General features: G+C 52.0%; 1 protein-coding gene across 3 annotated transcripts; it reads right to left on the reverse strand.

The window, feature by feature from the left end:
- Positions 1-23: 23 nt before the first annotated feature.
- Positions 24-27,893, reverse strand: BRPF1 (bromodomain and PHD finger containing 1). 3 transcript variants are annotated; one of them, XM_033141418.1, is made up of 14 exons: positions 27,795-27,893; positions 23,651-24,260; positions 19,589-20,545; positions 15,664-15,868; positions 14,871-15,023; positions 13,829-13,957; positions 11,448-11,754; positions 7,165-7,470; positions 5,597-5,881; positions 4,255-4,402; positions 3,059-3,195; positions 2,836-2,954; positions 1,116-1,270; positions 24-902 (listed from the first exon to the last, which is right to left on the reverse strand). In XM_033141418.1, the coding sequence occupies exons 2-14, from the start codon at positions 24,244-24,246 to the stop codon at positions 719-721; spliced, it is 3,681 nt and encodes a 1,226-aa protein (XP_032997309.1). In that variant the 5' UTR covers positions 24,247-24,260; positions 27,795-27,893; the 3' UTR covers positions 24-718. The 3 variants fall into 3 exon arrangements, with proteins under 3 accessions (XP_032997309.1, XP_032997307.1, XP_032997306.1); XM_033141416.1 differs by having other exon boundaries at positions 13,811-13,957; positions 14,871-15,005; positions 27,795-27,892; XM_033141415.1 differs by having other exon boundaries at positions 13,811-13,957; positions 27,795-27,892.
- Positions 27,894-27,914: the final 21 nt, after the last annotated feature.

Consider the following 27,914-nt stretch of genomic DNA (forward strand, 5'->3'; position numbering starts at 1 on the left):
AGAAAGAGAGAAAACAGACACCGTTGGTTCCAAAAGAGCCATTTTATTTTCTAAGAATTGATAGAGATCTTCTTCCTCCAAAATAAATACAAGTACAAATGCCCACCCGGCTGCAGCAGAAAGAAGAGCCGGGGGCCTACAGGGCAAGGGGGGGGGGGAGATCAGGCAGAGCCAGGTTCCAAAAAGCTATAGTATCAAAATGTGCGAGTGAGAAGACAGCGGCCCTGCTCTGCAGAGTGTCGGTAGGACTGGGCCGAGGAAAGGATAATGGATCAGGGCAGGTACTATGATGCAGGGAAACGAGGGACCGGGGTCTGTGTGTTGGTGAGTGTTTATGGAGCAGCCCAAATAATTTACATTCTCCCACTATTGTACAGTATTTTACAAAGGCCCAGGGGACCTCAGGACCCAGACAGTGGGGTATTGTCCTTGGGAGCTATACAGGCAGCTGGGTGTTGCTCACGCAGCTGGTCAGGGCAATTCCAGGCATGGAACAAGGAACGGCAGGCTGGCACAAGAGGTAGGCTTGCCCACACGGAGGGCACAGTGCTCTGTGGGTGTGCTCAGCACACTGGAGGGGCCGCTGGGTGCTCTACGCAAGCTCCCGCAGCCTGGCCACCGAAGGCCCGGGCTTCTCGAGGCTGGAGCTCCCCGCTCCCCTCTCCCGTACAGTCCAGCTGCACCGAGCGAGCAGCCTTGGCGGGAGCCCCGGTGAGGGTCAGTCGCTCTCGCTGGAGTCGCTGCTCTGCTCTCCTTGCACCTTGTTGCGGTGCTGCATGGCGCGGTGGTAGGCAATCTGGACAGACTTGCGGATGTTGGACTTGCGCCCCTCCAGCATCTTCTCCTTGTCCAGGTCCTGGTTCACACCCAGGGGCACGAGTTTGGTGCGGGGCAACCACTGCCTGCAAAGGAAACGGAGCGACCCAAACTCACTAGGGGTGCTTGCCTCCCCTGAAGGGAGAGGGCTTCCGCATTCTCCCAAGTCTCGCCCCCGCCCCTCATCCTTTCTTGGTATGGGGCAGCTCCACCCCCAACTTTATCCACCAGGTTTTGGTTTGGCTCTGCCCAGACATAGCATCCCCCCATCTCTGCAAACTTCGGTCGTGGGCCCTTACCAGGTACGCTTGTTGTCGAAGAAGAGGACCAGGTAGAGGTGCTCCCGGGCTTCCTGAGTCATCTGCTCTCCCAGCTTCAGCACCTCCAAGGGGGGTACGGGGATGGGGACGCCATGGTGGAACATCCCTTCCCGTGGCATCTTAGGGTCAATGATCTGCCAACAGGGGAAGATCAGACATCAGAGAAGACAATCAGATGTTGCAACAGAGAAACCGTTGAGCATGCACACACACACACCAGACAAGGAAAGGCTGCGCACACAGGCTGATGCTTGGCCTGCAAGGAAGGGATGAGAACCAGTATGGCAGGGGTCCCCAAACTAAGGCCCAGGGGCCGGATGCGGCCCAATTGCCTTCTAAATGTGGCCCGCAGACGGTCCGGGAATCGGCGTGTTTTTACATGAGTAGAATATGTCCTTTTATTTAAAATGCATCTCTGGGTTATTTGTGGGTTATAGGAATTTGTTCATTCCCCCCCCCCCCAAAAAAAATATATAGTCTGGCCCCCCACAAGGTCTGAGGGACAGTGGACCCGCATAGTGGTGGAGTGGGGAAATTCCCAGGTTCAAGCCCCAGTTTAACTCTGAAATTCACCAGCTGGCCTTGTGCAAGTCTGTATATTTCAGCCTGCAACCCACACAGCATGCAAACTGACTGCCCTGAACTGCTTGGAGGAGATAGAAATGTGACAAATAAACACAATGGTTTTAATAGCCATAAAAACAAATCGGGCAACTCAGCATTCTTTAGGGAAGCTTTTAATGTTTGACGGACTATTGTATTTTAATCTTTTGTTGGAAGCTGCACAGAGTGGTTGGGGAATGAATGAATGAATGAATGAATGAATAAATAAATAAATAAATATTATTATTTTACATGTTAAGCAGCCTGAGTTGTTCACCGCTCACTATGCTGCTGGTGGTCACAGAATTGGGATTCCCCCCAAACCTTTGCTTTCTGGGATTCTTCCTGCCCCTTCTCCCCTTAAAGCAGGTTTCTGTCCTTCATGGGTGTAGAGGAAACATTTCAAAGGCTCTAGATTATGTGTCATGCATAGTAATGAGGAATTAGAGAAGTGCGCAATCTTAAAACTTAAATGTTGTGTTTAGAATAAATTACTAACGCGACAACCATTTAACGTTTCTGTTAGCACCAGGCTTATGCTAAAAGGTACTAATTAGGCAAACTGATTGTATGGTTGTACAGTTTAGGGTTTATGGATGTGGAGGCTGAAATCTTGAGTTCAATTTTCAACAAAAAAAAAGCACTGACAGAAGGTAGTAAGGCAGAAGCTGGGGACCTTTGCTCATCCAGATGTTGCTGGACTACAACTCCCATCACCCTTGACTATTGGCCATGTTGGCTGGGGCTGATGGGAGTCGGAATTCTCTCTCTCTCTCTCTCTCTCTCTCTCTCTCTCTCTCTCACACACACACACACACACACACACACAAAATTACCCTATATTTTCTCCGCACTAATTAGAAAAGTTCATTAAAAACAACAACTGAATACTGTGTTTCTGTTGGTTTCTACACTAAGTAGCATTTTCTATTCTGCTTAAACTTTCCTATCTCACAAGACCTGTCCTTGAACCTCCACTTGGTTCATAACCTCATTTTTCTACTATTGTTTCCAAAGCTGCATCACCCCTGCTAAGGTTTCTAGCGACCTCCTTAACCCTCATCAGTGCGTATGCAGGCATGCACATCAAACCCACCAGTGCCGGATAAGAGGGGTAACCCCTGCACTTGGCCCACACCAGGTCCAGGGCATCCAGAGGGGAGTCCTCATCCTCGGACAGCCAGCCGGCCGATCGGCTGATGCTCTTCCGCACCACTGCACAAAGACAGAACGAGAGGGGACAGGGTGTAATTGCCATCCTTCTCACCAGCCCATCTCCAGAGAGGAAAGCAGAGGAAACGCTGCCCCCGGATACTCACTGCCGTGGCCCACCCCTCGGCCGGTTCCCACCGAGTACGACTCGTTTTCGGTTCCTGACGTGTCTTCGCTGCTGTCCTCCGGGAAATTCACGCGGGAGAAAGAGGGCTTCCCTCTGCCTTGTTTGGAGGGAGTTGTGCTAAATGGGAGGAAGCAGAAGTAACGTTAACTTTCCACGTTCCGCAGAAGCCTGGGAGATTGCTACCTCCGCATTCAAACCAGTGTGGTGAGAGCCAGTGTGGTGTAGTGGTTAAGAGCGATAGACTCGTAATCTGGGGAACCGGGTTCGCGTCTCCGCTCCTCCACATGCAGCTGCTGGGTGACCTTGGGCTAGTCACACTTCTTTGAAGTCTCTCAGCCCCACTCACCTCACAGTTTGTTGTGGGGGAGGAAGGGAAAGGAGAATGTTAGCCGCTTTGAGACTCCTTCGGGTAGTGAAAAGCGGGATACCAAATCCAAACTCTTCTTCTTCTTCTTCTTAAACGCAGAAGGGGGAAGGGAATGAGACTTGTTCCCTGGGAAGTCCAAGACGGAACTTCCTGCATTCGATGCCACTATTGATCTTGCCACTAGAACTTTGGGCAAGCATGGCAAGTGAAGAAAATGTCCCCAGCCCCTCATTGCGGCATACGTCAGAGAAGCTCTCATGGAGCAGACCAGATGCCTACCTAATCCCACATCCTGTTTCCTGCAGCGGCCAACCTGATACTGGAAACAGCATGCAGGCAACTTGACTACTAGTCACTCATAGCCTTGAAATGGGTGTAAATTTCTTTTTATAGAGGCATACAACACAAGCAGCATTGAAAGGTGTGTTGTGTACACTGCTTCATCTGGAACAGTGCCTGGATTTACAGCTGCCTGATCCATGACTCACGATACAGTGCCTAGAACCTTGTCAAAGCCACTACTTTTGCTAAATCAGTCATTTCCTTGTGGCACAGTTCTTCTGCTTCTGTGCAACCATTATCCGGAACATATCAACGTATACCCAGCGAGCGGTTGTGCCAAGACCTTGTGGCAGGGCGGTGCATGTGTCTGACAAGATTCCCTTCGAAACTGGAAGGACAGTTTACAGATTTCACACTTGCCACCTGGGAAATTGCCTCACCTGGGACTATCCAGCCACTCCTATTATCCTGCCCCGTTCACCTAGGCTAAAGGAGTGCAATGTGCAATGGGAAGGATCTCCTGGTACCTGGTACGGTCCGAGGCGGCGCTGCTGCTAGTTGTGCTGCTGGACTCGGATTCAGAGCTGCTGCGAGGAAGGTTGTAGTCGTTGCGATAAACTAGGAAGCTCTTCTTGACTGGCTGATTGCTGCTGCTGAAGCCGTTGGCTGGCAGGTCTGTGGAAAGAGAGAGAGAGAGAGAGAAAGAGAAAGAAAAAGGGCAAATCACAACAGGCTCCGATATTATACCTATAGCTGATTTCTCCAGTTGACAAATGCAATGGCTTTCTACCTGGCAAACGGTTACACTACAAATTGTGAAAGCCGGTTACACTACAAATTGTGAAAGTACAGATGCATGCATTGCAACAGGCTTCCTCAACCTTGGCCCTACAGATGTTTTTGGCCTACAACTCCCATGATCCCTAGCTAGCAGGACCTGTGGTCAGGGGTGATGGGAATTGTAGTCTCAAACATCTGGAGGGCTGAGGTTGAGGAAGCCTGCATTACAACAATGCTTCCCACTCTTGGGTCTTTGGACTACAACTCCCATCCCTAGCTAGCAAGATCATTGGTCAGGAATGATGGGAACTGTAGTCCAAAAACAGCTGGAGAACCAAGTTTGGAAACACTGCATTACAAGCTTTTCTTTTTATCTATTCTGTCCCCTCCCCTGTTCTCCCCCTTCATGCTTTTTACATCTCTCTGTGCCCTTCCCAGCAATATATGAGAAGCAAAGCTACAGGGAACCAGGCAGAGGGCCTTCTTGGTAGTGGCGCCCGCCCTGTGGAACGCCCTCCCATAAGAGGTCAAGGGAATAAACAACTACCTGACATTCAGAAAATACCTGAAGGCAGCCCTGTTTAGGGAAGTTTTTAATCCGTGATATTTTAAATGTATTTTAATATTTGATGGAAGCCGCCCAGAGTGGCTGGGGAGACCCAGCCAGATGGGCAGGGTACAAATAAAAAATTATTATTATTATTATTATTATTATTATTATTATTATTATTATTATTATTATACTTTCAGCCTCTGTGCCCCATTGGCTTCCCAGAAGACCCAGCCCCTCTCTTTTCACTGTTGACGTTACTTTTACCACTTTGTTAACTGGGACAAGATGCTTAACTTGACACAGGAAATACCCTCATATCAAACTGTCGCCACTTTACCTGATGCTGAACTACACCTGCAGGGCACAATCTAACGAAAAAGGTTTGCATTATTTAATTCCTTCCTTGCACACATGCAGAGTTTGCAGCAAATCCCACCTCCCTTCCAATATTAAGTATCTCCACTCGTAACAGGGGACTCATTGTGGAAGGAAGACCGTCCACACACCGTCTCAACTTGGACCCATTCCTCACTCACCAATTGGAGCGTCATCTGCCGATTTGTCGCTGTCGCTGTCCGAGGTGGAGCTGGGCCGCGGGCTCCTCACCCTCTTGCGCTGCCGCTGGGACACCATGATTGGCAGCTGAGGGGGTCCCACGGGGCTGTTCCCGTGACCCGGAGCCAGCTGGCTGTCGCGGTTCTTGGGCGGGCGCCCCGGACGCTTGGGGGGCCCGGCCGTTTTGGGGTTCTTCTTGGAGAAAAGCACCGATGTTCTCCTGCCGACCTCATGCGCAGGCGTGGAGGATGAGTTGGGGCCAAGGCCTGGAAGGGCAAGTGGTGACATTGCTCAGAGGATGAACATGAGCACTTCCCTTCAGTATCCCCACCGCCTGTCCTTGGAAGCTGAACAGGTTCATTCGAAGGGATTGCTCCCCCTATACGCTGAGCGGCCCCCTCTGCTGTGATGGGAGTCACCCACAGCAGCCACTGAACAGATCTCGGGAGTTCCAGAGTAGGGGATAACACTAATAGGAAGTGGCAGATCCCAGTCTATGAGCCGCTGGGTAAACACTGGGAATCTATTAGGGCTGATGCCAAGGAAGATGTTACTAGGCCTGGGTGATATGTCAATATATGATCCAAAGCCGGTTTGAAATCCCTATCATTATATTGGTTTCATAATCTTTGACCTGGCAATATATCGTGAATCGTTATGTTTGTTAGGGCTGGGTGACGTATCTTCCAAAACTGGTTCAAAGTCCATACTGTGATATTGGTTTCATAGTTTTTCGACCTGGCAATATATCGTGAATCATGGTGTGTGTGTGTGTGTGTGTGTGTGTGTGTGTGTAATGCAAAAATCACAATGTGGGGGAAACCGCAAAGCCAGGCAATGCCTCTACATGGCTCCATCCTTATTGCAGACGTTGTGATATATCAGTATATCACAATGTTTAGCTGGTGATATATCACAATAAAGGTAAAGGTAAAGGACTCCTGGACGGTTAAGTCCAGTCAAAGGCGACTATGGAGTTGCGGCGCTCATCTCGCTTTCAGGCCGAGGGAGCTGGCGTTTGTCAAGAGACAGCTTTCCGGGTCATGTGGCCAGCATGAATAAACCGCTTCTGGTGCAACGTGACACTGTGATGGAAACCAGAGCGTACGGAAACGCCGTTTACCTTCCCACCACAGCGGTACCTATTTATCTACTTGCACTGGTGTGCTTTCGAACTGCTAGGTTGGCAGGAGCTGGGACGGAGCAACGGGAGCTCACCCCGTCGCAGGGATTCAAACCGCCAACCTTCCGATTGGCAAGCCCAATATCATGACGTTGAAAACCAGGTATCGCCCAGCCCTGGGTGTTACACCTTGAACCTCAGCCCGGGTCTGCTCACCGTGCCCCTTTTCACAGACCCCAGGGATCATCAACTGAAGTGCCCCTGACAGATGCCTGTGCACTATTTTCTGGGAATCCTCCCGAGGAGGAAGTGCTGCACCGTTCCCCTGGCCAAGCCCCTCCCGCTTGTGGAGGACCCTGCTTGTGGTACGAGCAACCCCCGGCCGGGAACTGGCTCCTCCATGCGGTCTCAGGCCCCGCCACCCACCTTTGCCGGTCTCCTGGCTGCTGCTCTCCTCGGCGGCACTGTCGGTTTGCGTGTCCTTCTCGCAGGGGTTATGGGCCGGCAGGATGATGCGGGTCAGGGGGCCGTGCCCATCCCTCCCCGACTCCCGCTGGTGCGCCAGCTTGCGCCGCAAGGCCGTAATCTCCTTCTTGATCATCTTGGCCCGCCGGCAGCGGCCCACGCTCTGCTTCCCGGCGCTCACCTCGGCCAGGCGTTCCAGCAGGAGGCCCAGCTGGTCTTCCAGGGGCAGGTGCTTCTGGTTCTCAGACAGCAGCATCCGTTCCTCGTCTGCACCAACAAGGAAACAAAAGCCCAGTATAAGAAGGGGGCTTCCGCCGATGGACCGAGGAGAGACCAGAACCCGGGAGGCAAAGAAAGGAGGCAGGGGATGGGGGGAAACTGTAGCTCTCTGGGCATTACGGGACTACAACTCCCAGCAGCCCCTGCGGCCAGGGATATTGGGAATTGGGGTGGGACAACAGTCGGAGGACCACAGGTTCCCCAGGCCTGACACTGTTACGCAGCATCTCAGTGCCTAAAAGGGGGCGGGGAACAGAAAGCAGGAAAGCATCACGGGTAAGGATGGGGGCACTTGCCTTCCACAATTCCATATGCATGCAGTTTTAGGTGCATTTCAAATCCCTGGGAATTCAAGTACCGTATTTTTCGCTCCATAGGACGCACCGGACCATAGGGCACACCTCATTTTTAGAGGAGGAAACAAGAAAAAAAAATTTCTGGTTTTCCTCCTCTAAAAGCCCTGTTTTTGTTTTTTTTGAGGATCAGCTAAAAGTTTTGCAGCTTTTTTGCAAAGGGGAAAGCCCTGGCTTTTTTGAGGATCAGCTAAAAGTTTTGCAGCTTTTTTGCAAAGGGAAAAGCCCTGGGTTGTTGTTTTTTTTGAGGATCAGCTAAAGGTTTTGCAGCTTTTTTTGCAAAGGGGGAAAAGCAAAGAGGAAAAGCCCCATTTTAATGGGGTTTAACTCACATTTCTGAAAAATCTGAAGGAAAGGGAGCTGTTTCTACTGTTTCCAGACAGATAATCTAATCAGCCAGTTACATGTCGCTGGGGAAACAAACAACCTCCCTCTGCAGCACATTCAACAAAGGAGGGCGGGGCTGAAAGGGAGCCGGGACTCTTATCTCTCTCCCGATCTCTTGCTGATCAGCTGCTGAGCGGGGTCCTTTCAACACCCCCTTTTCTCTTTGTAAAATAAAAAGCACAATCTGCTTTTGGCCCCTGGGCAATTCAGTTCCAGGGACCACCATCCGCTCCATAAGACGCACAGGTATTTCCCCTTACTTTTTAGGAGGAAAAAAGTGTGTCTTATGGAGCGAAAAATACGGTAGCTTCTATCCCCACCTGCTTTCGTTGAAAGTTGGTTAGTTTCCAGATTTCTGAGGGTAAATCTTAAGATCTGTTCGGTTTCCTCCTCCTTTCCAGCAGCCAAGCACAAGGAAAAGTAGCTTGTAGGACCATCTGTCTCTGGGGCACTCTGGCATGAGCGAGTCCAACTGTTAACAGCCTAGCTATAAGGATGGCCGCCGTGGACTGAGGCTACCCACCACTGCCCTATACATAATTCTCATCGGGCTACTGGCTGCCAATGTCTTAAGGCATGGTGAAAGCCTCACCAACAGTTTCAATGATGTGGAAAAGCGAGCAGCATATGAAGTTCTAAGAAACAGATATACCGGACTTTGATGGTTGACCTCTCTGATGTGCAGATCTGACTAGAGTTATCCTTCAGATTTTGCACTTTTCTGAATTTTGCAGTACGGTTCTTGACTTGAAAAAGCATCAAGATACACACATGAAAGTGCTTTTTTTAAAAAAAGAATAAAATACATGTAGAAATATGTCCCTTTGAGACAAAATATGTTTAGAATATTCAGGTAGGTATCCGTGTTGGTCTGACACAGTGGGGGGGGGGGATTTAAAAAAAAAATCCAGTAGCACCTTAGAGACCAACTAAGTTTGTTCTGGGTATAAGCTTTCATGTGCATGCAGGTATCTGAAGAAGTGTGCATGCGCACGAAAACATACCCAGAACAAACTTAGTTGGTCTCTAAGGTGCTACTGGAATTTTTAAATTTATGTTTAGAATAGTGTATTTATGAGAAAATGGATTGAAAGCTACATCTGAAGTACACGTGTTGATATGGATTTGTTTTTTTTTAAATGCAGATCTATATGGAGATGGGAAGGAAGGAATTTATTTCTGAACACATGCAAACCAGCCTTCCTCAGCCAGGTGCCTTTCAGATGTTTTGGGCTCCAGGTCTCAACAGTCCCAGTATGCATGGCCAATGGCCAGGGATGATGGGAGTTGTGGTCCAACAACATCCAGGGTGTAAGGAAAGGCTGAAACTGATATGGTCTGGAAACAGACTGGTCCGTAATTCTTGCAAAGATGAATAAATTAAATATTGCGATTTAAAAACAAACAAACAATGAAGATATTTATGAAAAACATGGTCGTCTGCATACTTTCTTTAGGGGGCAGATCAAAGAGAACTTTCAGACAGGGGTGCTGAAGACTGAAGGACAAGACCAGTACCAACAGCTCTTAAAGAAGCTCTCAGATGTCAAGGAGATAAACAACTATCTGACTTATAGAAGACATCTGAAGTCAGCCCTATTTAGGGAAGGTTTTAATGTTTGATGTTTTATTCTGTTTTTAATCTGTTGGAAGCCACCCAGAGTGGCTGGGGAAAGACAGCTGGATGGGCGGGGTATAAATAATAAATTGTTGTTGTTGTTGTTGTCTTTGCATCCTCTTCGTCACAAAGCAACGAGGAGGGCAGTTTCTTAAGTCTAACCCAGGGCTCAGCAAACCTTTTCAGCAGGGGGCCAGTCCACTGTCCCTCAGACCTTGTAGGGGGCCGGACTATATTTTGGGGGGAAAATACGAACCAATTCCTATGCCCCACAAATAACCCAGAGACGCATTTTAAATAAAAGGACACATTCTACTCATGTGAAAACACACTGATTCCCACACTGTCCGTGGGCTGGATTTAGAAGGCGATTGGGCCGCATCCAGCCCCTGGGCCTTAGTTTGGGGACCCCTGGTCTAACCCATAATACAAAGGGCTCAGTGCTAAAAGGATTCAAGACAACATGGGGTCCTTTTACTCTTGGCTAAAAGCCAAGATAGCAAACAAACAAACAAACAAACAAACCGTAGAGGCTCAGGGTAATTGTAAGTTGCCGGGTGGGAGGATAGATGGGAGAAAGGAGAGACCGCCGGAGGATGGTTTGTGTAAAGAAAGCACATCACGGCGTTTTCCATCCTGGAGGAAAATGAATCCCACCCACCCCCCACCCCGCCTTCTTGTTTGTTGGCCTAGATACACATTGGAGCATTGCTTAATGCTTGTGCCCCGTAAAAGGAAGAAAGAAGTGAGCCAGATGCCGCTTGGCAACCTCTTGTCTTGGGACTTTTCCTGCACGGGAGAGGAAGGGGAAAGTTGCCAAGAGGGATTCTAGTGGTTGAAATTCTGCAAGCCACCCCTGGCAGCTTGTCAACATACCAAACTGCAATTTTTGAGAGCCCTTATACAAGTTTGCCGGTGGGCTGCTGCAACGGGACAGTTTTGGCCCAAGCTCCAACTTCCTTAGAACCCTGCAGCTCTGGAAAAGTCTCCCTTAGTTAGCCTTCCTCTTTTCCAAATTCAACCCCGTGACCTCCTCCTCTCGCACTCGGACCACTTCCATCTACCTCCCTGAGTCTCCTCTTGCCCAGCCCCTCCTTTCACTTATTCCCCAAGAGGCCTGCCACTTTCTAAAATCGCAGCAGCTCAAATCACGGCAGCCGGGTGCCTCCCTCTACGTGCCCTTAGGGCAGTGTTTTTCAACCTTTTTTGGGCAAAAGCACACTTGTTTCATGAAAAAAATCACGAGGCACACCACCATTAGAAAATGTTAAAAAATTTAACTCTGTGCCTATATTGACTATATATAAAGTAATTTCCCACACACCAGGAACAGTGGTTGAAAAACACTGCCTTAGGGCACGCAGCCAACACTGCCAGAAGCTTCAGCCCTCCCACAAAACCCTTTTTGTGCTTTGGGATAAAGGCATCTCGGCAACCTCACCGGGGAGAAAAGGCGGGGGGGGGTCCCCTCTTCGGACACCCCAGAGGATCCAACCCAAGTGAATGCCAGCTTCTGCCCAGGCAACCTGGGGAAGCTTTCCCTGCCCCTCTCCCGGGCAGCCACCAACCACCTCTGGGCATTAGCCGAGGACGTTTCTTATACTGACCGTTCTCGGTGCTTCGCAGAGGCGCCTCGTCCCCGGCCATGGGGAAGTGCATGCCCGTCTCGAAGTCGATGCCCATCTTCTCTGCTTGCCGGCGCGCCTGCCGCAGCACGGCGTCCCCTTGCTCCCGCAAGCGGACGGCTGCCCGGTAGAAGATGGTGTCTTTGGCGTTGTACTTCAAGCAGTTGCTGACGATCAGGTTGAAGTCCTCTTCGAACTCGTCCAGGTTCAGGTAGCGATAGCCCTCCAGCTTCTGCTTCATGGTGTAGAAGTCCATCGGCTTCTTGATGTGGTCCAGGTAGTCAGGGACCTGCAGCGGGCAGAGAGAGAAAGAGAGAGAGCGGCATGGCTCTAAGAGATTGGGGTAGACTGCCGCCCCGGGGTGGGGAATTCCTGCTCCAAGAGAAGACGAAATAAAAGTTAGAAGCAGTTCCCCGAAAGCCTCTCGCCCAATCTGGAGCAATTTCCCCACTGAGAAAGGGGCACTGCCATTCAGCGCGGGCGCACAAAGATGGGCACCCTCCTCCCCCAAGGCCCCGTGAACAGTGTTCTCCCACCCCCCACCTTCCAAAAAAATAATAATAATGAACATTTAGAAAGGCAGGTCACTTGTGAGGGGAAGCAACAGCAAAGCTCATGAAGCGGTCTGGGACCTTGCTCCCAACCTGTGCTCCCCTGCATGTGCTGCAAGTCCCCCAATGTGTCTAAAAGTGTCTGCCTGCAGTCTTCCTCGTCATACCTGGTTACCTATTATCTCTCAATTTCCTTTCTCAATAGGCCTCAATCTCAACACACAACTCTCTCTGCATCTCAGGAGGTTCTCCAAAACCCCTCTTGCCAGGCCCTGCAAGCAACCACCCTGATTAAGGGCTGGGGACAAACCTCTTCCTTTTCCTAGGCAAAGACAGTTCCTGCATCCTCCTCCCATATATAATAAAGGGTGTGACAGGGGGAAAAAACAGTTTTATATATAGATATAATTATGCTGTACTGGACGGAATAGAGCAAGCTTGATCTGATGGCAAGTTTGTACTGCTAAGAAGAAGCAAAAAATTAAAATTAAAAGAAGAGACATTTTCAGTAAGCTATTTGCCCCGGCCTGCAGTGATCTATTCAAACAATTTGTTTTTCATCATTTCATCAACAGTCAGAAGGGAAATGTAAAATGAACCTTAAAAAAAAAAAAAACACTTTGGCTTCAGAGTAGACAATTCACTTTGATGGAGTGGCGCTGATTTTGTATATTTTTGCCTTCCCAGCTGCCCAACCTAGAAGCAGAATCTAAATCTGGACTGAATTGTCCCCTCTTTCTGATGAAGACAAGGTATCCCTCGAAGACTGAGTTTTGCTTCTTCGTAGCTTTTCTACTTTCTGTATTTACTGAAATTAAAAACAACAAAGATGCGTGCTCCGATCTCCTTAGTTCCTTAATACGAAGGACGCATTGATCTTAAATAGCAGCACTGCTTTCAGAGGAAGAGTGTGAAGGACTGGCCATGTTGGGAATCTAACTTGGTCCTACATAAACAAGCAACAGGGAGACTCGAACTCATTCACTGCCTTCCGCATGACCAGAACGAGGACTTTGTGAACCTCTATCTCCAGCCTGTTTGTGTGTGTGTGTAGAAGCTCTAACAGTGGTCTGGCTGGGCAATGGTGTCATTATTTCCCCCCCCCGGTGGTGACCAGCCTGTAGGGCAAGCAGATCCTCTTCTATAAGAGAAGTCACATAACCCCATACAAAATCAAAAGGAGTGGAACAGTCTAGCTTGAGTTCAGATTGCCAACCTGTGTCCCCTCCCTGCACCTTCACGGGAAACTCTCAGGGTTTTTATCTTGCTGACCTGGGTGACTCAACCCATTGGCCGCCCTCCTCTCCTCACCCTGCAAACACTCCCAGAAACGGATAATTCCTGAAGAAATTTTTGGTAGCGGCACTGACCGCAACCCACCCCTCTCATGGTGGTGTTAAAATTTACCTTCTCATTCATTACCAAAAACAAAGATGGCGGCCAACTGGAGTGGGCGTGGGTGGTTTTTTTTATATATATATAAAATAGGACCCAGGGCAGGTGTCAGCAGTGGGCCGTCCCAGAACACGGAGGTGCAAGGAGGCCATCTACTGACACCAGGCCTGGAAACGGCGTCTAACCCTGTCAGGAAGCTTTTGGACCGTAGTACATTCGAGCAACTTGCCCAGCCAGCGGGGCCTCCGGTGCCTTTCGCACACACAACGGCCCAACCCTGTGGGCGTGCGAAGGGAGGATCAGGGTTGTTGGGGGGGGGGGCACAGGACAGGACAGGCCCAGCGCCAGGGCTGGATGGGAACAGAGCAAAGTATAAATTGGGGGTGGAGGGGTTCTTACTTCGTAGAGTTCTGTTACCTCAGACAGCGGGACCGGCTGGCTGAAGATGTTGCCCGTGTCCTTCTCCTGGAGCTGCTCCAGCGTCCGGCGCAGGAGGATGAGGAAAGGGGTCAGCTGCATCTCGAGGGCCACCTGCTGCATTTTGATCTGAAACACACGAGCGGGAGGAGCCATTGAGCTCTTGGGTCCCTAGGACAGTCCGCTGCGCCTCAGCCGGGGACCTCTGAAGTAGCATGGGGTTAGAAAGCACCAGCGCCCAGGGGCAGAGGGGCTGCGGGGGGGGGCAACCAGTGACCCTCCAGGTGCTACAACTCCCCACCCACCCCACCAAGTCCCTGCCCACTGGCTGTGCTGGTTGGGGCTTGCTGGAAGTCGGGAGTCCCCTGAAACTCTGCGCTGGGCGAACAAGCCGTCTTTGGGACAGCTGGCCTGCCATTGTGGATCTTGTTTTTGTGGAACCCCCCCCCCCAATGCGCTGCTGTAATACATCCTTACCCCCCCAACTCCTCCCGGGGAATGCAGAGGTGCATCATGGGCAATCCTGGTGCTGCTTCGCTCCTGCCATGTCGGAACACGGCCTGGGAGCGAGCTTTGGGGACAACGGGAACTGGGCGCTAACAAGAGGGGAGCAGAATTCGCACTAGAGCCGACAATTCACATCTGCACAGGGAAGTTTTTAACGGCTGGTGCTTTGTTGCCTTTTCAATATTTTGTTGGGAGCTGCCCAGTGTGCCTGGAGCAACCCAGCCAGATGAGCGGCGTATAAATAATAAAATTATTATTATTATTATTATTATTATTATTATTATTATTATTATTATTATCTGGAGAAGCTTGGAACCTCCCCAAACACCCCTCAGACAACCCCTTCAGGAAGGGTTCTACCACCGCATCCCATAACTCCCTTAGCAAAGCCCTGTGCTCCCCTCTTATCATGCCACTTGGCCACGCTGCAGAGGTCCAACACTTCCCTCTCGCCAGTCCACGCCAAGCGTGTCTCCCTCCCTCCCGGCTCTCCCCAGGAGAGGACGCCCCGATCTCCCTTTCCCGCCGCGGTTACCGTCTCTCTCTTGAGCTTCTCCCGCTTGCGTATTAACTCCACCAGCAAGCGCGCTCGTTCCAGGTCGTGGCGGAGGCGCTGCCAGGATTTCAGCTGCTCTTTCAGGGCCCAGTTCTTATCCTCTGTGTTATCTCGCTGCAGGAACATCAGAGTCTATGAGAGGAAGGGGCATCCCTGCCCCCTGCCAGGTTTCCACGGCTCCCGAAAGAAGAGCGGCAGCTGGCTCCGCCCAGGGTTGCTGCCAGGAGCTGGGGGGAGGGGGGCAGTGGCAAATGCCAGAGCGGAACGGGGCACGGCGAGGGCAAGAGACCCCTTTGGCGGGTTTGCAAGAGGAGGCCCGGTGCCTTCTCTCTCCCTCCTGGCAGAAGGAAGGAAGATGCACGGAGCTGCCTTGCACAGAGCGCCCTGCCTGGACTGTCTACCCTGACTGGCGGCAACTCTATGGTCATGGAAGAGGGCTTTCCACCCTCCCGCCAGCCGAGAAGGAGCCTGGGACTTTTCACATGCAAAGCTGGTCGATTATGGTTAAGCTCATGCTGGCTCCGGCCTTGGCCAGAGGAAATCCGTAAGCCCCCCCGCACCCACCATGTCTCGCTGCGGCAGCAAAGGCTTTTCTTCCTGCATTGCTTCTCCTGCACAACCCCATGCTCCTTCAAGCCCAACAAACGATGGCAAGCGGGTGGCCAGGCACTAGAGGGCCTCGCTCTTGGCTGCAGGCACCTGGCAGTGACACCCCATTCTTCCCCCAACCCCACAGGTTCGCCCCGGCCCCAAACCTCGAGGGAAGACGTACCTGCTCAGCCTTGGACACGGGAGGAGGAGGAGGAGGAGCCGGCCTCCCGGGCTCGCAGTTCCTATGCGACTGCAGGTGTGTTTGGAGCCGGCGCAGCAAGGGCACTCCGTTGCGGGACTGCCTCTTCAGGGTCCAGTAGCTGTGCAATCTCTGCATGAACTGGCTCTTCCTCTGGAGGGTCAAGCGGTTGGTGATCTTACTGAGCCTGCAGGGGGAGAAGGGGCGGAGCGGGGAGGGGGTCAACCGGTCGTGTCGCAAGGCCAGGGAGGCATGGCACCGCAGGCCTAAGGAAAATAGTTAAGCGGCGTTACTGTGCTGCAGAACACACCGGCAGCGAGGTTTGGAGATGGATAGAAAACCTGGGTTCAAATCTCCTACGCAACTGGAAGGTCGTGGAGCAGCCTTGGCCGTGTTGCTAGCTCTCAGCCTTTTCCACCACTTTCATCAACTATAAACGTCAGAGGCGTTAATGTTATTATTGCTACGTTGCTGGTGAATGAGAGTTCTGCAGTGGCCTTTTCTCTCTGCCCTGCTTCAGAATTCGTCCATCTGTGCGCCGCTGGGAGACCAGAGGAAAGGCCGCCAAGGAGCTAGTTCACGAGCAGGGAAACTTAGGCCTTCCTGATGTTGCCAGAAAATACAAGTTCCCATCATCCGTCGCCATTAGCTGTGATGGCTGGGGATGATGGGAGTTGTAGTCCTGCAAAAATATCTGGACGGCCAAAGGTCCCCCACCCCTGAGCTAGGTGAAGGATGAGGCTAAAATTAGTTTGCCCCGGCCTGTGACAGCCTGTGAAATGGATGTGGCACCTGGTTAGATCCTGAACAGGGGCTAACATCCACCCACCAACTTTCTCCATGGAATTTCCTTGGCTAAAATAGCCTGCTTGGCATCCCATCGTTGGCCTCCGAAGTCTGAGAGTGGGAAAAAAAAATCAATAATCTGGTGGGGTGGAACTCCTTTCCTGAATACATCGCACCGCCAACAAAAGCACCAGGATGCACCTGGGATGACTGAGGTTTGGTGGGCAACTTTTTGGATCTGACCTGGCCTCCAATCTCTCCTAAACCGCAAATTCACTGTCTCCCTGCTTAACCCCGAGCCACAGTTGCCACTTGCCTCTTCGCCCCTGCATGGGACAAGAGCACTTCTCTGCAGTCGGGAAGACGAGTGGCTGGTGGCTGCAGCAACAGAACCGCTGGGAGCCCCTGCCCTGGAAAATAGTAATGTTATTCTATTTATTTATTTATTATTGCATTTATATCTCACCTTTCCTCTCCTCAAGAGGGCAAAGGTGTTCTCTGCCTCCCCCATCTTATCCTCGCATCAACACTACAGTGGTGCCTCGCAAGACGAAATTAATTCGTTCCGCGAGTCGTTTCGTATTGCGAAAAATTCATATTGCGAAGCACGACAATAGAAAAATTCGTCTTGCGAGTCACCTAAAAATCGCAAAACCCTTTCGTCTAGCGAGGCATTCGTCTTGCGAGGTACCACTGTATGATTCTAGTTAGGCTCAGAGGCTGCGATTGGCCCAAGGCCACCCAGCAGGCTTCACGGCCAGGTAGGGATTTGAACCCTGGTCTCCCAGCTCCTAGTCGAACACCCCAGTCCACGACACCACATTTGGCATGAGAAGAGAAGACTCCCTGGAAAAGACCCTGATGTTGGGAAAGGTGGAGGGCACAAGGAGACGGGGACGACAGAGGATGAGATGGTTGGACAGTGTTCTCGAAGCAACTGGCATGAGTTTGGCCAAACTGTGGGAGGCAGTGGAAGATAGGCGTGCCTGGCGTGCTCTGGTCCATGGGGTCACAAAGAGTCGGACACGACTCAACGACTGAACAAATGGGAAGCCTGCAAAGCAGAACATGAGGGCAATAGCTTTCTTAGCTGCTGGTGCAACTGGGACTCAGAAGCGTGTTGCTTCTGGACCTGAAGGGAGCATCTTCTAGCCAGTAAGGCTTGTAGCTATTGACAGCCTTATCCTCCAAGAACCTTCAGGTACAGATTTGCGGGCAATTCACTTTTGCTACAAAGGCTGGCTTCATTAGCTGTGGTGGGATGGAATTCTGTATTTTTTTAAAGCATTTTGTACCCTGGAAAAGGCGCTCGAGAAGTACGCAACGACAAATTAATTTAAAGATTTGCCTTGTCGGCAAAACAGACCGGCGTCCGTCGAGACCAGTGTTCTGTTAACAGGTGCAGCCGGCCATGTAACTCTTGAGAAACCCACAAGCAAAGCAACAAGGGGAAGGCCCTTCCCCTTGGGGTTGTGGTGACACACAGCAGAGGAAACACCCACCACTGCCGGGGCTTGTTTCCTGCTTCCAACGGACAGGATCGCAGAACTGCCGTCCAGCAGGAGAGCATTTTTTACCGTGCAGCGAAAGCAACATAAAATAAAAAATTCTTTCCAGTAGCACCTTAGAGACCAACTACAGTACGTTTGTTCTTGGTATGAGCTTTCCTGTGCATGCACACTTCTTCAGATACACTGAAACGGAAGTCACCAGACCCTTAAATATAGTGAGGGAGTGGGGAGGGGTATTACTCAGAAGGGTGGTGGGAATGGGTGATCAGCTGATAGGTGTGGAAAACCTGTTGACGACTCTTAACAGCTGCAATTGGTCTTGCAGGGAAAGGCAAGGGGTGAGATGCAACGTTCAACATGGCGTAATTTGCTACCTTGCCATTTTTCCCACGGAGGTGAGACAAATTCAAAAGCGGGGTTCCAAGGGAACACAGAATGGATTCATCAAAGGAAGAAATAGGAGCACCACCTCCACTTAAAAAAATGGGGTGCTGTTTATGGACTATTTTTTAAAATGTTTTAAAATTGTTCGTTTTAACTGATAGTAATCCGCTCAGAGGTTTCATGACAGCGGAGCGGTATATGAATTTCTGTAAAATGGATAAAATAAGTACATACTCCTAAACAGTGTTGTTTTTTTAAAAAAAGAAAAACCGGTACCCCCAGAAAAAAAGCACAGCCCCTAACTCCTTGAAATGTTTGTCCATAACAACATTAGTAGTGGCCCTTCTCCACTTATTCCCAAAGTGCTTCTCCTTGAGCAGAAAAATATATATTAAATTATTTTTAAAAATTAAATCTTGAACAGTCGCATGCAAACTTACTGAACATAACTCCCATGATGGTAAAAAATAAAATAAAATACGTGACTTGCACCCTCGTGCAGAGACCACGTGCGCAGTAGCTTGAGAAGCGAATGGGGAACCTGTGGCCCTCCACAGATAAAGCCGGACTCCAAATCCCATCAGCCAGCAAGGCCAATGGTCAGGGACGATGGGAGCCAGAGTCCAGCTGTGTATGCAGGGTCTCAGAAAAGCCCAGTTTAAGCCCCTGACCAGATGTGGAGCTTGCACAGCGACCTTGGACAGGCCAGCAGCCTCTCTGGAGATTATCCCACTGGTTATTCTGAGGCTAAAACGCTACCTTGAACGTAGACGAACTGCGAACATAGTAAATAAAAAAGCAGCCCTTTCACAGGCACCCAACACGTCTTTGTCTCAAGTGGATGTGGCTCAAGACAGTTTGTACATAGCAGGCCTCTGGATTAGGCTCCCCAAATGCTGATTGACATCCGATGCCCCTTTAAATGGGTGCAGGGGTGTGGGGTATTATTGGTTTGCTCCTGTTCTTATTTTATTATGTATTTAGTGATTTTTTTTATATTGTACTTTTATGCCATGAACCGCCCTGATAGGTATAGGGCAAATATACAGATAATACTAAGTAATAAAAACCCAGGGATTATTTTTCTTTTGCCTGGGCTGTGTACAGACCGGCCTGCAAAGCCCCAAGTAACCCAGACGACGACCTTGCCGCTTCGTGATGTGGTCCCATCTCATTATTAAGGATGTGGAACGAGCGGCTGGGGTGGGGAAGAGAGGGCGCCCTACCTGTGGGGAGGAATGCAGGGCACCGACACCACTGGCGCAGCCGCTCTCTTCTCGGCCAGGATCTTCCTCGCCTTCTTCATCTTAATCCGGGACTTGGCCTTGGCCTTCTTCACTTTCTCCGAGCTCCAGCCTTTCCCGTCCTCCTCCTCCTCCTCCTCCTCCTCCCCTTCGCTATGCGAGAGGGCGGGCAGGCGCCGCATGGAGCCGGGCGGCGTGTGGATGTCGCAGTAGGCCGTCTTGCGGACGCTGAAGGAGGTCCCGTTGGCCCCCGTCTCGCGGACGGGCTCCATTTTCATGTAGAGCCCGGCCTGCTGGGCGCAGGTGACGTGGAAGGCGGTGTAGCAGTTGGCTTTGTGGCACTGGATGCAGGCGCCCGAGCCTCGCTGCTTGCAGATGTAGCAGGTCAGCTTCCAGCGGGCGGGCGGGATGTGCTCGATGCTGTCGATGGGCTCCAGGAACACCGTGTTGGCGAAGCACACCTCCGGGATCCAGAGGGCGCACACCACGTGGGCCCAGCGCCCGTCGTCCGTCTGCTTGAAAGCGCCCCCTTTGTTGGGGCACAGGGCGCAGTCCACGGCCCGGGAGGGGGACTGCAGGCAGCGGCGGCACAGCCACTGTCCCTCGGGGATGTAGGGGACGCCGTAGCACTCCTGGTGCACGGCCAGGTTGCACATGTCGCAGAAGAGGATGACGTTGCTGTTCTGGCACTCGCCGTCGTTGCAGATGCAGCAGACGGCGTCCTCGTCCACCAAGGCGTTGGGGTCCCCCTTGTTGTGGCTCTCAAAGTAGGACTCCTTCTCCAGCCGGTCCATCAGGTACTCGAAGATCTCCTGGGGGATGGGGCTCACGCCCTCCGTCTTCCGGCGCTCGTTCATAATGTCCAGCCAGATGTAATCCTCCTCGTCCATGTCGTACTCGACCTCCTCGTCCAGCTCCTCGGCCGACTTCTCAATGTATCTGGGGCGAGCGGGGAAGGAAAGGGACAAAAGCACAAGGCTCGGTGACCGGGGGCCCACTGAGCGCCTTTACAACTGAGAAAAGTGACGGGGGAGGAAACAGAGATGGGAGCGCCTATAGCAGGCATAGGCAAACTCCGGCACTCCAGATGTTTGGGACTACAATTCCCATCATCCCTAGCTAACAGGACCAGTGGTCAGGGATGATGGGAATTGTACTCCCAAACATCGGGAGGGCCAGAGTTTGCCTATGCCTGGCCTGTAGGGTTGTTGGCTGTAAATTGCATCATTTCCACCCGGGCCTGCCCTTTTAAGTGCTAGGTGTCAGGGACTGGCTAGATGACGAGGAGTGGTGGGAAGCACCAGCTGGGAGACTCCCCCCCCCAAAAAAAAGGGAAGCCCCAGAGGAGGAAGGCTCCGAGCCTGGGGTTTGGTGGTGGGACACTGAGGAGAGGTCCGAGGGAGAATGGGAGGGAGGAATGGTTGGATGCTGAAGAAGCAACAAGCTTTAGTGAGCAAGGGGAGCCTGTGACAGGGAGCAGCTCAGACTCAGAGGCTGAAGCAGAGGCAGGGAGGGCAAGAGGCTGCAGGAGAATCCCAGGAGTATGACTCTCCTGCTGTGACAAGCTCCTCTCCCTCGTTGTCTCCAAGGACACAAAAGGCGATGCAAAGGGCGGAACAGAGATTGCAGGTGCCCCAACGTAGTTTGAGGCTGCTGGGGAAAGGTCTGGCAGAGGGAGGGGACTTAGATGGGGTAAAGAAGTTGACCATCGGTCCTGGCAACTGCTCTGTAGGGGCAAGCCCTGTCGGGATGTGTCGCTGAGCTGTGTGCCGTTTTCTCGAATCAAGAATTCACTACACTGCCCTACCTCTGCATCTTTTGTGCTGACCTGCATCCGGCCCAGTTCTGAAGCTACGTAGTCTGTTTAAAAAATGTTAAGGTTTGGTTGTTTTGACCTACAGAGGGAGACCTGTTACCCCTCGGCCTGAAAGCAGGAGCACAACAGGACAGATTTTGACTGGCAGCCTAATACTAAGTGTTGCCAGTTTGTTCCACGTTTAGAGTCACTTTTCATTTGTCCACTTGCACCATTTTATGTATAGAATTCTAGAGTTGGAAGGGACCACGAGGGACATCTAGGCCAGCCCCTTGCGATGCAGGAATCTTTCCCCCAGTGTGGGCCTCGAACCCATGACCCTGAGATTAAGAGTCTCATGCTCTACTGACTGAGCCACGACCGGCTGCTTCAATGCTCTCTTCCTGGCAGAATTAGCTAAGTAACAGCATGAGCTCGGCATGCCATCCCTCTTCCTCTATGCTGAGAATTCTGGTCACAGCCATCCAAGCCCTTTTTTCTTTGACCTGGGGTGGGGGGTGGGGAGAAACCTATCACGTCACTCTGTCGAAATCCTTTCGTGCAAGCGGCCGCACTACTTACAGGTGAGTGAACCGGACTGGGCGGAACACTGCTGCAATCAGACAAAGTCTTCCAACTTCAGCATAATGCACCTCTCAAAAGTCAGGGGGTAGGAAGGTGGTGTTGGGGAGTTGAGGCGTCTCTCCAGGCAAGAGCACTTTCTTTCTACCCTGCCCCCTGGTGCCAGGGAATCCTGTGACCACTGAGTAGGAATACTGCTGCTCCTGATTCTCCTCCCAAGGTGCAACCCCCCTCCCTCCTGTTAGGAAGGGAAGAAATCTTCCTTTGCCCAAGGGACACAGGCTGCCTCCGTCTCCAAGCTGCAACAAGGCACAGCCAAGGAGATGCCTTCTGAGAGCGGAGCGGCGAGGCCCCCAGAGAAATCCTCAGCAGCACCTCCTTAGAGTGCTCTCTCCTCCCCATTTGAGAACCTCAGCTTGGATGGAGATGATTAACAATATTGTACACCACTTAAGGGGACACCTAGCCCACCTAGGAGAAGGAAAGCTCTGGTCCTCAACCACCACTGCCTTGCGGGATACCATCAGGAGAAGAAAAGGCTGAGGAGTAAACCCAACACAAATCCTGAGCGAGGTCTCTAAGGCACCTTGTACACCTCCTTCCTGAAACTCCTGCAGCCACGTTGGTGCCAAACATACTGCTTTGCTTTCCTTTGGACCACACCAGCGAGGCTGGGAGGGGGCGGGTCTTGTTGTCTGGGGGCAGCCCAGGACCTCCCCACACACAGCCCAGGCTGGTGCCCCAGGGAGGTCACTTCAACACAGGAGGTAGCAGCTACGAGTTACCACTCTCCGCAGTCACAGCAGCACTGCGATTCTCCAGCAGGGCTGGGTGATATATCGATACATTAGCCCAAAACCAGTTTAAAGTCCATATCGTGATATCGGTCCCATTGTTTCTGACCTGGCGCAACATATTGCAAATCATGATGTGTGTGCCTGTGCGCTATGGAAAAAAATCACAATGTGGGGGAAACCGTGAAGCCAGACAATGCCTGTACAATAGCTCCATCCTTATTTCAGACATTGTGATATGTCGGTACTGTATATCACAATGTTTAAAGGTAAAGGTAAAGGGACCCCTGACCATCAGGTCCAGTCGTGTTCGACTCTGGGGTTGCGGCGCTCATCTCGCTCTATAGGCCAAGGGAGCCGGCGTTTGTCCGCAGACAGCTTCCGGGTCATGTGGCCAGCATGACAAAGCCACTTCTGGCGAACCAGAGCAGCGCACGGAAACGCCGTTTACCTTCCCGCTGGAGTGGTACCTATTTATCTACTTGCACTTTGATGTGCTTTCGAACTGCTAGGTGGCCAGGTGCTGGCACCGAGCAACGGGAGCTCACCCCGTGGCAGGGATTCGAACTGCCGTCCTTCTGATTGGCACGCCCTAGGCTCTGTGGTTTAACCCACAGCTTAGCTGGTGGTATATCGCGATTTTGAAAAACAAGATATCACCCAGCCCTATTCTCCAGTGGTTTGACTTCAACCCAGGAGGCGAACGCCATTGTCTCTCTCGAGACAGATGGATGCTAACAACATACCACATAATATGAGAAGAAGAAGAATCTCTTAAGTTGCTTACATAGGACACAATCAAAACCCAAACATGACCCTGCAAAGCCCTCCGAACCACAGCACCACAGGGTGCCCCTAGCCCACAGTTGGTACCTGTAATACGAGGAGGGGCGAGGAGGGGCGTCGGGCGTGTCCTGGTCCAGCTCCCGGTACACGGCCTCTGGGAGCTTGGGCATATTGCCCGCCGAGGCACTGTGGTGGTGATGGTTGGAGTCCTTACGCTTCTCCTTATTCTTATGCTTGCCGGCTTTGGGGGCCACGGAGGGCGTCTCCGTGTTCTCCTTGTTGCTATTGTTCTCCGGAACCTCCTCGGGCGCCTCGTCGTCCTCGGACACCACATCCAGGTTGTCGAAGATGCTGATGCGGTGCACGCGGCCGTGCAGGTCCACTTCCACCATGCGCTGGGCCTGCGCGTAGGTCATGACCTCTCGGCCCGGCGACTGCGAGGTCTCGGAGGGGCTGGGCGACTGCTTGTTGGCCGCCCGGCCGTGCCGGCCCTTCTTCTTGTGCTTGCGCAGAGGGGTGCTCTGTGGGGGCGGGGGGTTGTCATGGTCGTAGTGGTAGAGGTGGTACTCGATGCCACTGTAGCTTTTGTAGATCTTGCGGCACGTGTCCACGGGGCACTCGTACGGCGGCTTGGTGGCCCGCAGGTTGTGGCAGAACGTCTTCACGTCAAAGTCCACCCCCATGGCGCCTGCTAGCTCTGTAGGGAAAGGGGAACCAAGGACAGGTCAGGGCTGGCGCACCACCCGGATACCTGCCAACGGTTTGCCACCCCCAACCCAGACCCAAAACGCCTGTGCCAGGAGGAGCCAGGGCCTTCGCAGGCAGGCTTCTAGCAGGACCTACTCAACCCCCAGACTGATTTAGCACAAAATGCACACGGGGGACCAGGCCAATTCCCAGCGGCAGACTGGCACAAGCGTGACAATCACATCAGAGGCTGTTGCGCAAAACATTTGCACAGAACTGTACTGCATCTTTCCCCTAACCAGGTATTACACCTCGTCCTTTCTCCTAGGTTATTGCTAAATCACGCAAGGAGAAATGTAGGCAGCACCCATCTGGGCACTAGGGACGTGGGATGTTATTCTACTCACCCTGCCTGATGCAGCCCATCTAAGGAATTTCTGCTGGTTGTGCAGGGAGCAGAACGGGTTCTGGCTTCCTGTCCGTCTATCTCAGGGACAGGAAACCTGTGGCCCTCAAGGTGTTGCCAGACTACAACGCCCATCATCCCCTGACAGGTGGCTATGCTGGCTGCGGCTGAAGGGAGCTGCAGTCTAACATTTGGAGAGCCTTGAGGTTCTCATCCCTGGTCTAGCTTTTCTCCATTCCTCCTACAAATTACTCCTCAAAGCCCACTTCTTCAGCAAAGCTTTTCCTGAACCTCTTCACTTTCTTGCCGGCTGACTTCCCTGTACTCCAGCCTCACAGAGTCAACTAATATAGCATTGTCGGCAGGGGACGTCGAATAGTGCTTGGCGTGGTAAACATGCAAACTGGAAAGGTAAGGCACACAGCTCCAAAAATGCCACCAATAAGCCACAACCATGTAGCAAGTCCCTGTTGTGTCCACCTCTATTTCTAAGGCATGGGGCCAGTTGCCTTGCCTTCACACACACACACACACACACACACACATATATATATATATATATATATATATATATATATATATATATATATTGTGGCCTTCACACCTGTGATGTCCTGCAACATTCAAAGCCATTTTTACCCCTTTATCCATTCCCGTCTTCTCTCTCCACTCCATCCAAGGCATCTAGACAGGGATCCTTCTCACTTGCATTTTCTGTTCTTTGCTAGGCACGCTGCTACCACTAAATTTTAAAGCAGCAGGAGTCTGGCAGTGGTGGGGAAGGGAAAGAGTTTGAAAGTATTAGCATTAACCAAATTACTCAAGGTATCCTCCCACTGCTCCCCAGCTGCATAAGAGACAAGTTGGGCCACAGTTATCCAGGCTCTGGTAACATCCCATGTGGGCTACTGAAATGTGCTATATGCTGGACTTGCCCTTGAAGACTACTCTGGAATTTCAGCTGGGATGAAATACAGTGGCTAGATTGTTAACTGCAACTGGCAGAATGAAACATGTAACAGAAGTTCTGCAACAACTCGACCGGCCCCAATCCATTACTGGTTCTCAGCTTTAAAGCTGCGAATAGGCAGGTATCTGAAGGGCTACCTTTTTCTCCCCATGAATATATCCCCCTTCCAAGGCCCACTCTGAAGTGCAGTAGGTGGCAAAGCACCACAATGCAGAATGCTCTTCCCAGGATGCCCTTCCTTTTCAGCACCGGCTCTGAAGGCTTTTGTTCGCCCCGGCTTTTAATGTAAGCTAGCTGCAGAGAATGACAACTAAGACAAGGAAAGTCTGGCTAGCAACATGAAACGGCCCTTGACTTAATACTACCCATAGTTGTGCAACTGATAGCAACATCAAAAAGGGAAGTGAGAGAATGCCTGTCACTTGCCACTTCTTGCTCATGCTCTCTCTCCACATGTCATGCCATGGTGTCCCCTAGCTGGAGAGGAAATGAAAATTAATGGGAAAAGGTGTCAGGCAACCCAAGTTGCATTGACTTCCTTTCTACAACAGGAATCATACTGTACTAGGAATGAAAATCCCAAGCTTTGCCTGTGTGTGCATGTGCCAGCCTCCAGCTACTCGTTGCACCTGTTGCTGTTTACTACATTTCTTTACCGCCATCCATCCGAGGATCACAATTTACAATTTAAAAAAAAACACACACACACAAAAATGCGCAACATAGTAACAAACAAAAACAATATCCCCCCAACTGCTCTTTCCCTTTGGTAGTACACTCTGTGTTTGTGTGTGTGTGTGTGTGTGTGTGTGTGTGTGTTGGCGTCCTTCAGTGTTCTCTTACAGAAAAGGGCTGAAAGAGAACACTGAAGGACGCCAATCAGCCCACCACACCTTTCGGCCCTGATAACTCCCACATTGCCTTTCTCACCTGCGGCATCCTCTGCTTGGAGCAAGGAACAAGAATTAGCACAGAAAGGATAGGAAAGCAGATAGAGAGGCTTTACCCCGCTTTAAACACTGCAAACCTTACATTACCTCTCCCATCCCACGCTGTGCCAGCAGCTATAAGGAGAACGATAGCTAAGGGAGAAAGGAGGGACGGCAGGTGGCTGTGAAGCTGCTCCCATCACACACCACCTTCCCTATCTCCAAGGCACCCTCTGCCACATAGGAGAACAAGTGGGTAGGAGAGAAGGCAGAGAAAAACGCCAACCCAGTATGCCACCACCTTTGTCCAAGTAACCCTGCGGTGTACCAGGAGGGCAACGGGTGGCGGCCATCAGGCTACCCGCCTTTCGCTCCCCGGACCTTCTTTACCTCCGTGGCACCTTCCCAGCATAGGTGGGCAGGGCAGAAGAGCAGACACAGAAGAGCCAAGCTCCCCCACGCCAGGCCACCTCCCCCAACAGCAGGGCAGCAGCTGTCAGGGGAGGGGGAAACCTGGGCAAAGCAGCTGTCAAGCCGCCTCCAAGGCGGCTCTCTCTATCTTCATGGTGCTGGGGGTGGGGGGCACAGAGAAGTCCGCACACCACATCCCCTGCTGCCCTGCTGTTGGGCACATTGTCCCAGTGGGCCCTCCCTAGATGTTGCTGGACAACAACGCTGCTCCTCTTATTATTATTGTTGTTGTTATTGTTATTCTGACGTGCTGCATTTGTAGACCGCCCTTCGCCTGTAGATCTCAGGGCGGCTCACAGCAAACCCATCACCCCTGACCCCTGGCTCTGCGGGGGCCCCACGGATACCTGCTGCAATGGGAGGAAGAGGGGCTGTCAAGCTCGCTCGCTCTCTCTCTCATTCCCACGCGCGCGCATTTCCTCCTCGGCTGCCCTGCATGCATCGGAGGTGGAAGGGGGGGGGGGGAGAAGTGTGGGTTGGATCTGGGGCAGGAGTAGAAGGCGGCTGTGGGTTGGCGGGGCAGGAGCGGTCGGTGGGGGGGGGGATATCGGAGGAAATGCCAGCCTGCCCGGCAATGCTTTGCAAGCCTCCTTCTCCCCGCTTTGCAAGGAACACACACAGAACCACGCAGAAGCAGCGGCAGCCCCCGTTCCCTCTCTGTTTCCGCGGGAGAAACCCGCCCGCCCGCCCGCCGGGCGGCTTCCCCTCCCCGCTCCCCTCCTCCTCCTCCTCTTCCTCCTCCCCGCCCGCCCGCAGGCTCTCTCTCACCGCGCTCGGCCTCAGGCCCCCCGCCGGCTGGGCGGCTGCTGGGCGTCTCTCGTGGCGGCAGGGCCCATGGGCCCAGCCCGGCCCGGCCCGGACAATGGAGAAGGAGGAGGAGGCTCCGGC

Source organism: Lacerta agilis, chromosome 2 (assembly GCF_009819535.1).
Source record: "Lacerta agilis isolate rLacAgi1 chromosome 2, rLacAgi1.pri, whole genome shotgun sequence".
Taxonomy (NCBI): Eukaryota; Metazoa; Chordata; class Lepidosauria; order Squamata; family Lacertidae; genus Lacerta; species Lacerta agilis.

Excerpts from the sequence above, each read along its gene's own strand:
- BRPF1 (XM_033141415.1), bottom strand. The coding sequence starts at position 24,246 with ATGGGGGTGGACTTTGACGTGAAGACGTTCTGCCACAACCTGCGGGCC. Across the intron at positions 20,546-23,650 it reads CGCCCCTCCTCGTATTACAG|ATACATTGAGAAGTCGGCCG; the intron begins GTACCAACTGTG and ends CGCTCGCCCCAG. Across the intron at positions 7,471-11,447 it reads TCTGCGAAGCACCGAGAACG|ACGAGGAACGGATGCTGCTG; the intron begins GTCAGTATAAGA and ends TTGTTGGTGCAG.